The sequence below is a fragment of the Homalodisca vitripennis genome, unplaced genomic scaffold, assembly GCF_021130785.1.
Source record: "Homalodisca vitripennis isolate AUS2020 unplaced genomic scaffold, UT_GWSS_2.1 ScUCBcl_7308;HRSCAF=14941, whole genome shotgun sequence".
Classification (NCBI taxonomy): Eukaryota; Metazoa; Arthropoda; class Insecta; order Hemiptera; family Cicadellidae; genus Homalodisca; species Homalodisca vitripennis.
The window spans coordinates 17,020-29,237 of NW_025783416.1; the positions used below are offsets into that span (position 1 = coordinate 17,020).

Consider the following 12,218-nt stretch of genomic DNA (forward strand, 5'->3'; position numbering starts at 1 on the left):
ATTACCTTTCCATTACAATTCAATTTATATTTCTGATTAGCCCCTCTAGAATTTGATATTTTACTGATAGGTACTATCTCGAGGGATGTTTTTCTTTCGTCGACATCAGCGCGGGGCAGCACCGAAGGTGCTGTCGAAGCCCGCGCTGATGGCCGGAGGCACTCGCATTTTGGGTGGCGGAATGTGATCAAGAATAAAAACAAGTTTTGAGTGTTTTTTTTAATAAAGAGTTTAGTTTGGTAAATGTTTGTTTTTGTTAAATTTTTGTGTTTGGAGAAATGTAGAGGTAAAACACGAAAGTACAACAAAGCGATGCACCAGCTGAACGGGCGGCGAGACTCTGCAATCACGTTATCTACTAGACGCTCGACTTTGACCTCTGTCTGAGGATGGGGAGGGGTTTTGCGATAAGACCAATTCCTGTTTTATATTGACGAAATATTGTTCTACGCTAATCTAGTAATCAGTAAGAAAACGAAATGTGAAATAACGATTCATGTCTGGGTGTGGTCGGTATAATCCCAAAGTACCCATAATCATAGTTTAATTATGCAAATTAATGAATTAGTGTTTGAAGACTAAATTATGAAAGTATTATAGTAAGTGTGCTGCGAGGTAAGAAATTGTTGCTCTAATGTATATTATTAAACTTTTCTGTAAGCATCTCTAGCTTTCCAAACATTTGTTTAGGCCTATCTATACATTTAAACTAAATAGATGAAGGGAATAAGCCTACCACCATATAGAAAATAAACATAGGCAATGTTGTATATAGGTGTAAAACAAACCAATTTTATACTCCAATCATTTATTAGAGTAATTCATCCATAAACACAAGTTAAATATGAAGGCCTATCTATGTAAGGTTAAGTTATAATGGAATAAATAAATGTTTAAATAACAATTAAAAGACAATTTAACAAAGTTTATAGTAAACTCATTCCAAAATCATAACGAATTTTTCTTTTGCGGCTAATATAATACAACATTTACTTAAAAATTAAAAATCTACTAATTAATATTTTGTTGTAATGGTGAGCTATCCGTTTAAATTCCAGTCTAGCTGAAAAATGATCTAGTAGTGTATAGACAATTTTCTTTAACAAATGAAATATAGCTTAAAGAAGGTACTTGTTTTATCTACATAGTTTCTAGACAAGACTATTACAGTTACTTTTAACGGTACAGATGATCTGCATGGATGTTAGATGCTATTTCCGACTCCCACTTGTCACCATTATTCAAAAGTTTTTCCTTGTTGTACAATAGCTCTTCGTGGGTCTCTGTTGAAAATTCGAAGTTTTGGTCCTTCGACAATGGCATCAACTGGACATGCTTCCTGACAGAATCCACAATAAATACATTTTGTCATATCAATATCATAGCGAGTTGTTCGCCTGCTTCCATCTGCTCTTTCTTCTGCTTCAATGGTTATAGCCTGAGCTGGACAGATAGCTTCACACAACTTACAGGCAATACAACGCTCTTCACCTGAAGGATAGCGTCTTAGAGCATGCTCACCTCTAAATCTAGGGCTCAGTGGACCTTTCTCAAATGGATAATTGATAGTTGCTGGCTCTTTAAACATATGCCCTAGAGTCATACCCAAGCCTCTAACTAATTCGGTCCAAAACATTGTGACAGCTGCCCTATCAGTAATATCATTCCATTCCATGCTTGGCTCTTTATAACCAACATTTTTGAAATTAGTTCTCACCTGACCAACATGACTGCAAATCACTGGTTTCAAGAAACTTTGTCCACTTTTACAAACATTGAATAACCTTAAACGTCGCCATTGTGACAATGAATAGAAAAAGACGAAGATTGTTTCTGCTAGTTCTTTTCTGCTTTGAGAAAGAACAGCTGATTTGCAATCATATACTAACAAATTACAGACAGTTGTGATAGAGTTGTATGTAATATTGTACTATATATATATATAATATATATATATATATATATATATATATATATATATATATATATATATATATATATATATATATATATATATATATATATATTGTATAATTGTATAAATGGCAATTGCCTTATTTAATTTCAATAAACATTGAATCGCAAAAAGTACTTGCTCCGCCGGGAGTTCGAAACCCGGATCTCTCACTTGACGGGTGAATGTGTTTACCATTACACCACCACAGAGCGCTCACTTTTTCCGATTCAATTATTTTGTATTTGGCCGTATCTGTCACATATATGCGTTTAAATAAGCAAACTAAGCATATGATCGGAAGACCAAATACCTGTCAAACGACTTTTATTTACATTAAATTGTATAAATGGCAATTGCCTTAATTAATTTCAATAAACATTGAATCGCAAAAAGTACTTGCTCCGCCGGGAGTCGAACCCGGATCTCTCACTTGCCGGTATATATATAGTCTCCCCTGGTTTATACATGGGGAGACTAATTTCCTCTATTTCACATAAGAAGTTGCTCACGGGCAGGCTGTAAGTATTGTAACGTTTGTCTGATATGTAGGTCATAGTTGGTTTTGTTATTTGTTAATGTTATTGTTACATTTACGTTATTAAAATTGTAATGTTATTATTCTTGTTTTTAATGTATTATAACTACTGTTACGTACGATTATTATGGGATAATCGAAGTTTCATAACATATCGAATCATTCGATAATAATTGAATAACGAGTGTAGGCCGCGTATAGCCTTCCAGATGTACATGTACCCAGAGCAAAGTAAATAATTAAATTTAACGTTAATATTAAATGATTAATATACAATAATTTGGTAATATGCTATACATTGGATACTTTAGTTGTATAAAACTTTATTTTCCATGATATAGATTATTATATAATTATTTATAGTGCTGCGTCAAAGAAGGCAAACAGCTTTGCAATATATAACATTTAATTTAAATGGACGATATAGTTATTTATCAATCGGGATAAGTATACGCACGCAGACATACTCAATTAACATCGTGATTTTCGCAATTTTTTACAGATATATTGAGAATTATTTCATTTCAAAAAGATTTTATTTCACAGTATTTACAAACTTTACAATAGATTTATACAAAACAAAAACAACAAACAATATAAAACTACCTATATTGAAATATTTACAAACTTAAATATAATTAAATATGTAATCTTTGAAACAAATTAAAAGTAGACAACAATCAAAAAGAACTTAGAGAAAAAAAACAAAACTCGATAATTATTGTGAAATAAAATAGAGCATCCAATAGGCAAAGGCCCGATGAAGGATGCACATCAGATTAAACTAACATAATAAAACTAAACTCCAAGAAGAAATGAAACCCCTACATAAATAATATATTAATAAGAAAACCATACAACATTTATAAAACAAGTCATGGACGTAAAAATAAAAAGATTAATTTGAATGATAAAAGGTGATAAAAACACACACAATAATAAAATGTACACATTATTCATTATTTCATTCAACAATTTTCAGAAAGCACTCGCAATTATCCAACGAAAATAAAAACATTTTTAAACTAAAAAAACGATTTAATCGTGCTAAATGATCTAATTTAACGGAAATAAGATTAAACAATCTTGGAGCATTAAAAGTAAAAACATGTTTGAAAACAGTTATATTAAGCTTTGGAACCGGAACAAGCAAACTTCTGAAATTATATCTAATATTACGTGTGAGGGCCGGGTTTGAGCTTCTTATGAAAAATAGTTTTAATACCTTATATATTTAAAGGATTTCGCAAGGAGAATATTTTTTCATTTAAAAATAGTTTCCAGGAATGATTAGTATTATTTGATTTAGTAATAATTCGGATAAATGGTTTTTGAAATGGTAATGAGGATACAGCGTGGATATATACGTACCTCCCCAGCATACAAGCCCATAACTTAGTCTGCAGTGTTATTACAGCGTGGTAAACATTCAGTATCAAGCTTGTAGGACATACATCACACAATATATAAAAAGCTTCCCAAACTTCTATAAAACTCTTTCTTCAATGAATTTATATGACCTTTCCAAGATAAATTTGAGTCAACGGTAAACCCAAGGTATTTATATCCGTCCACTTTTTCAATCTTTTTAAAATTACAAACGTTTACTCGCAGAGCACGTAAAGTGATGATAGTATACATCATATTCAAAGTTACTTGTTCCTAGTATGTTAAATATCATTAATTTAGTTTACCCACTAAAATTTCAAAATTTTGCCGCATACTTCGTATATTTTGATAAAAAAAAGAAAAAAATACTAAACCGTAATTTTCCAAGAAACTGGTGAGATTGTTAATAGTGGCCATCAGAAGTCACAGCAAATATAAATAACAAAACATATTCCGTTAGACGAATTTTCATTTACATATTTGAAAATTACGAAATTCCAAAACTACTAAAATTTTCCGTGAACATGCATATAGATATCAGACAATTCCAACCAACTTTCAGTTGCAAAAACATTTATAGCTCTTATGAAATGAAATCGAAACTTAGACAACAAAATATTAAAAAGTTAACTTGGATGAAATATTACAAAAATTAAATAAATATTTCATAATGATAGTTGTTTGAACAATTTTCTAACGGAAACATTGACAGTAATGGAAAAATAAAATAACCCTTTAGAAACTGGACATTGACTTAGAAGTATTATACCGAAACATTTGTATATTAATCATTATATAAGACATATTTCTAGTAATTAATATAAGTAAAAATAACACATTTGTGACATACATCAATATTTAATGCAATTAGAATAGATACATTTCTTGATTTGAATTAAGTGTGTAAATAAGTAGTGAAAACATGCATAAACATATAATTGAAATGATAAAATTAAATAAAGAATTGTAAAATGTAATGTAATGTAGTGTAGTTGTGTGAAATCTCCCTCAGTTTAATATTAAATCAAAATAGGTTGTGATTTTTAGAATTTATTAGGCATATTTATAATATCCGTACATGCTGTAATTAATTAATAAAAGAATTATAATAATATAAATTAAATACTATTTAATTTAAATCATTAAATAAATAAAACTGAATTTTTAGTCACTACTAAAACTTATTTATAGCGGTCAAAACGGAAATACAAATCAAAATATCTTATCCTGAATTTAAATGATACAAATACCTGTAGATAAAATAAACAGATGCACTTACAAATTGTTTAAGTCCGCCGTTGACAAGACAACCATTACCTTCGCCCCTTGGTCCTTTCTCAGAAGAATCTTTCCGCCCCTTATCCAAAGATAAGTGTATCCCTTTTCCTTTTTAACTTGTCGAGCCGCGTGAAGAAGTCTACGCCTGGCTGAAGAGTCGCACTCATTCACATACTCAACTTCCGCCGGTGCCGATGTCAAACCGATGTCGTGGGTGTTGATATTGCGTTTGACTCGTCGTTTTTGTAGCAGCGCCTCGGCGTCCAACCTCCGGACCATCTTGACGACTATCCCAGGAGGCTACCCCGTTCCATCTCTAGCGCGAAGCCGATGACAAGCGTCAAACATCGTGTCGTCAACCGGGTAGTGAAGCGCCCGTACCACAGCCATGACCACAGTGACAACATTCTCACCTTTCTGAATCGGAATGCCGTGGATCTCTAGTGTGTTAATACGAGAATATTGTTCAATATCCTCCAGTTGCAACTCCAAGTCCTCCTGTTTACGTAGAGTAGAATTCTCTTGTCTCAGATTCTCAACAGTCTCCATCCACGCAACCAACTCATCTCTCTGCTTGCTGACCATTGCTTTTGTCTCTGCGAGTTCCTCATGACAAGTATTCAATGAGGCTTCAAGATTTGCTTCCACTTTCAGTCGTTCCTAAGTAAGGAAACGTTACTTTTTTGTCTCGAGAACCATACTTTTACGCCGTGTTTTGGAGCAAGGGTCACAACGCCACACATCGCCCTGTTTCAGTTAGATAATTAATATCCTCGGGGCTCAGATTAACACATTTACCATGGTAACCATTTTTGCAATCAACACAAAAAACTTTCGCTTTAAACATTACAGAGTGATTTTTAAACAAATATTACAGTGAAACATTTTTGCACGTAATGTATAAGTATAATAATTAAAATAAAAAAATAAAAGAAAAGATCCAATTCGACGATGAGAAAATAAATATTGCTTTAAATATACAGAGTTAGAAATAAATAACTGTCTTTTAAAGAATAATTGGAGAATTCAATAAAAAAACGCGCCAAATCATTAATATAAATTTGCCATTAATGCAGTAATCAGTCCATGAATTAATGCAGAACACGATCAGTCCATGACAGTAACAAACAACGCATGCTAGTAGTAGAGATAACTTAGACATCACGCGCGGTTGTATAAGTCAACGTTTATCCATAACCTTACTGTACCTCGCGATATGAAATATCTTTCAAGATCTCAACATTTTTATCTGCTGTTTCACCTCAGAATAAACTGCTTAGAATTTGAATATGCTAGAATCCAAAGTTTTAAACTTACCAAACAGAGATTGCGATTGCGATAAATATGAAATGTAATTAAAATATTACAGTCCCACTGCATTAAATCTTTTTAAAGAATATACCATATAAAGAAATATATTTAGTATAAGATAGGCCATACAGTAGGACATGAAATAGATAACATATGCATTGTTGCCTGGAAAATGGTTCTTTATTTGTGGCCGTTCTCTTCGGGATAACATAGGAAGGACTAAGGGGCTTTTTTGTAGAGAAGCTTTCTTTAACCTTCATAAATAATATTACATACTTACCGTATCTTTGAGTCCTAATGTCCTGCTATAAAAGTAAGTAACATTTTACTACAGAACAAATATAAATTTATTTCATAGATATACTAATAATTAACATACTAAGTAATAGATTCCATTCTAAATTGTTGTAATATATATAGAGCGCTTAACTTTTTCCGATTCAATTATTTTGTATTTGGCCGTATCTGTCACATATGCGTTTTAAATAAGCAAACTAACATATGATCGGAAGACCAAATACCTGTCAAACGACTTTTATTTACATTAAATTTTATAAATGCAATAGCCTTATATATATATATTACATCAATTTAGAATGGAATCTATTCTCCTACTGTCTGTTACTTATAACAACTAAAAAAGGTGTTGGGGCATGACGTGCGTAATGTTTACTTTGCTTGAACTGCAATTTGGAAAGCTGAATTCTGAATTTCTAGACAAGAAAGTTAAGCTCAGAAGTAACTGAATGGTTGTTACAAGTTATGTTTATTTCTGTCAAACCGTTATTTCATTTTGGATTTTTGTTGTGCTCTCACTCTTCAGAGCTTAGATTTTAGAGCTCGATTCTTGTTACAGCATTTTGTTTTTATCATTTTATTTGTACTACTGAAGATTAACCTTAAACAATTGCATTCAAGAAATTTTGTATTAAGTAATATTTCTGGAAGCAGTTCTAGAATTTATTAAGATGGAAGACTTAGTTACTACAATTACTAAAACTTTTATTTCTTCAGAGGAGGTTGTTAACCTAAGAAAAAGCCTATTTAAGTATAATGGATTGACTGAAGTATCAGCCAGAGACAAGAGAAGAGCACGGTTATTGGAAGACTACAAATTGTAAGTAGCTTAACCCCAAGGTGATATTCTCCTTCTTTATGTTTAAAAGAGGTGGTTTCTCTTAATATTTTGTGAGGAATGATCTAACTTCTAACGCCAAAGAGCTAGATTTAGGTTTCCTATGTGACAAAATGCATTTTGAAGTTTCCGGGATATTCATAGATAAATTTAACTTAATTGTTGTCCTCCGTATATAGGTCACTCACCGATGGCAACCCCACGGTTTTTTTAGAACAGTTAGAGCGTTTACTATTATTTCTTTCCAAGTGGCACAACTCCACGGTTGTGGTGGGAGGAGACCTTAACGGAGAATTTGACATTACCAAATGTACAAAAAATAGTGGTTAAAACATTTTTGAATTTATTAAGACAACATAAATTATCACTGTATGAATTATTTACCAACCAGAAATCAAAATTGTCTGGATAATATTTTTTTGTAATAGACTTCCAGCTACTGAAAGGGCGATCTGTGAAGTTATCTCCTTCCCTTTTTCTGATCATGAATGCCCTAACTATTTAATTTGCCTATTAAGTTTATTGTATCTGAAGGAAAACAACATACAGGAGAGGGTCTAATTGGCTTCTTTAAAAATGGTATTACCTGTGAGGAAATTTGGTTGTGTGGCAGTGATGCTTCTCTGTACTGATTGGGACCTAGTATTCAGCAATAATTTCAACACCACTGATTTATTTTCAAAATTTTTCCTCAAAATTACTTCAGCTATACATTTTTATTGCAATCTTATTAAATTAGATTCTGGCCCAGTAAAATCAAAAACAGTTGGTTTTCAAAAACAGCCCTGGTATACAAAAAGAATTAACATGTATGAAAAATAATTTGATTGCTTTGAGTCAAATTCTGAAAGAGACACCTTCGTCCAATTTGAAACAACAGCTTGCCAATTCTAAACTAAAGTACAGAAAAAGCTATTTGTGAAGCCAAGCAGGCTTATTTACAGAGAAAAAATAGAATGTAGTAGAAATAAGTGCAAGGCAGCTTGGGATTTAATAAAAAAAGACACTCCAAGGTCATACTAGCAATAGTAGAGTTGGAATCTCACCCCAAGAATTTAATGACTTCTGCATAAACTCAGTTAAAAAACTAAGGCAAAGTGCCACTAATCCTAATATAACACCTCCCCAGTGTTATATGTCAAAATTAAAAATGTTACTCCTGCTCAGATTCTCTTTGGAAATTAATTACCTCAAGAAGATGTTTTAAAAGCAGTTAAAAGATTAAAAAATTCAAATAGTTGTGATTTTTAACAATATGTCAAATAATTTATATAAAACAAATAGTTCCCATCCATAGTACTTTCAATTGACTTTTGTATTCAACATATGTTTTGGCCAATGGTTGTTTTCCCTGCTGAACTGAAAATTTCTCGGGTCTGCCCAATCTACAAAAAGGGTCCCAAAAAAACCAGCCGGAAAGCTATAGGGCCAGTCTCAATTGTACCTGCTATATCTAAGTTGCTTGAACTTCTTGTCTTTGATCAAGTTAATGAATTCTTAGAACATAATAATCTGCTTTGCACATCACAGTATGGTTTCCGTAGTGGCAAGTCAACCCTAAATGCCATAGATGACTTGGTGCGAAATGTGATTGAGGCTTTTGAAAATAAGGCTTTTGCTCGGGCCGCCTTTTGCGACCTGAGCAGGGCTTTTGACTGTGTCGATCACCAGGAATTGTTTGTTAAAATTAGAATTTTAAACGGTATTAAAGGATCTGGCCTACAATTTTTTTGAATCATATTTAACCAATAGAGAACAGCTTGTTTGTATTAATGGAAATTGGTCAGACAGTGGTGAGGGTGGAGCATGGAGTACCTCAAAGGGTTCTGTGCTTGGACCCTTAACTTACTTTTTTGATTTCAATAAAATGACTTACCATCAAATATTTCATTATCCAGTTAAATCAATTTTATATGCGGATGACACCACCTTTTTTGCAGCCGCTGGCATGATGGGTGAACTTTCCCATCTAATAAACAGTGCGGTAAATGAGGGGGAAATCTGGTTTAAAAGCAATCATTTTCAAGTTGAATTCTGATAAAAACCCAACATTTAGTCTTTAGTTTGAGGCCTTTTGACAAAAATTTACAACCCCAAGGATTGAGTGTGTCAAGTTTTCTTGGGATGCCATTTAGATAGCAAACTTCAATGGAATTCCCATGTAGATCATGTGTCAATTAGGCTGTCTAGAGTTGTCTATCTGATTAGACGTCTTAAAGCCCTTGTTGATATGAGCTATTTAAAAAATGGTTTATTTTGCATTCTTTCAAAGTATCTATAGATATGGCTTAATTTTCTGGGGTGGTTGCAGTAGAACAAAAGAGATTTTAATTATTCAAAAAAAGGTTATTCGTATTCTCGCAAATGCAGTAGATGATGCCCACTGCAGGCCGCTGTTTCAATTATTAAAAATTCTAACAATAATTAATTTGTATATTTATGAACTTTTATCTTATGCACTGAAACAATGCCCACTTTTAAACTTTTCAAAATGATGTGGCATTCTTATCACACCAGAAATAGTAGTAATATTTCAAGGACACATTCCAGGCTAGAGAAAACACTCAATAGTCACGTAGAAATGTCTTTTAAAATCTATAATAAAATTAATAAATATATTAAAATTAGCAATTACTTTAACAATCAAAAGTTCTTATTAACAAAATTTTATGAATGGCTGTTGAATAATCCAGTCTATTCAGTTCAAGAATTTTTGCTTTTGGAACAAATAGATATTTTTTAGATAACTATATGCCTATAACTGAAACTTGTGATACATTTAAATTTATGAGCTGGTGCAATATTATTTGTATATGTTATATTTAAACTTTTATGTGCAGTTTTATTTGTTATTTGACTTCAGTGTTTTTATGCTATTTTTGTCTTTTATAATAATTATTTTGTCTGTGATAATTTATTCTTATGTATGTTACTTTTATGTGCAATATCTATTTTTATGTGCAATATTTATTTATTTATTATAGCCTAGTAAAACTTAAAACCCATGTCTGTTAGCTAATGATGTATTCAAATATTTATAATTTTTTATGTCATAAATTATTGAAGAATTGACTGTAGCTTAATTCAAGCTGTAATATGACTTTGTCAATACATATGTTATTATGTCAACGACAAAATAAAGATTTCTTGATTCTTGATTCTATGATTCTAATCTAGGCTAATTTTGAATTTTTTACCACTACTTTGATTTTTAGAATTTTAGTTTTTAAGATATTCCTGTAAAACATTTTGAGAATTGTAATTTTTGATAATGGTGAAAAAAATATTGGGTAGGGTAACAATAAGCGGAGGGTACGGTCCAATAAGCGGACCCGGTTTTTTATATCGAAATTGGCAAACGATATTACCTTAATCATAACCATCGATATAATCAATCGATACTGATTAATTATTTTTAAACAACTTAAATAATCTATATGAACCAGCTGTAAACACTTTCAAATAATACAAGGTAATATTTTAAATTTCACGTAACATTGTGTATTAAAATGGCCGTCAATCTTAGGAAGCTTCACGAAATTGCTTTAAAAAGACGATAAAATAATGTTTTTTTTATGGGTTTTAGGATGTTGGGTTAGTACCTAAGAATCCATTATGTGATATTTGTAGAAAGGTAACAAATGTAACTGTCAGAGGAGCTAACATGGTCGTCTTCAGATGCAAAAAAAAGAAGGTAATGGTGGACACAACTTTAGTAAAAACGTTTTCGTTCTGTTTTATTTAGTTAAAGTTATGAGTTTCCCTGATTTTGGTTATGTTCATTTATTATTTGTTATCATTAAATTCACATTTTAAATTTAAACATATGATTGTTATTACTTTTATATCGATTGATAGTCTATGATTCGATATGCGAATATTAGGTATCGATGATTATATTCTTCGATAATAAAAATCCGGGTCCGCTTATTGGACCCTAACCCTAAGCGGACCCGGTTTTTTTATCAAAAATTGGCAAACGATATTACTTAATCATAACCATGTATATAACCAATCGATACTGAATAATTATTTTGAACAATTAACTTAAATAATTTATATCAACAGCTCTAAAAACTTTCAAATAATATCTACACGTAAGATAATATTTCAATTTTACATAATAATTAACATTGTTTATTAAAAATGGCATTCAGTTTTAGAAAACTACACAACAGTTCCTTAAAAGATATAAGACATGTTTTTTTGTGGCTTCAAACATGTTGGACTAGTACTGAAAAATCTAATTATGTGAAATTTGTGCAAAAGAAAACAAATGTAACTGTGAGAGGAGCAAATATGGTCTTCTTCAGTTGTTATAAAAGAAGGTAATGGTGGACATAATATAGCCTAGTAAAAATGCACTAAAGAATAGTTTCTTTGAAGGATCAAAGTTTGAAGTGCGCAATATTGTGAGATGTATGCGAATATTAGGTATCGATGATTATATTCTTCAAAATACAAAAACCGGTTTTCCGCTTATCTCGTACCCTACCTAAAGTATTTGTAACTCATAGTGTACCCCTAAGTATGAAAAGAATGAATCATTCAAGTACTAAATGAAAGAACAATCTATTCAATATTCACTCTTTGAAATTACAAATTTTTAAATT

General features: G+C 31.5%; 1 protein-coding gene across 1 annotated transcript; it reads right to left on the bottom strand.

Annotated features, from left to right (window-relative positions):
- Positions 1-791: 791 nt before the first annotated feature.
- Positions 792-1,784, bottom strand: LOC124374107 (NADH dehydrogenase (ubiquinone) 23 kDa subunit-like). The gene is given in 2 exon segments (XM_046832403.1): positions 792-1,302; positions 1,304-1,784. Coding segments are annotated over 2 exon segments (498 nt in total). The 5' UTR covers positions 1,676-1,784; the 3' UTR covers positions 792-1,176.
- Positions 1,785-12,218: the final 10,434 nt, after the last annotated feature.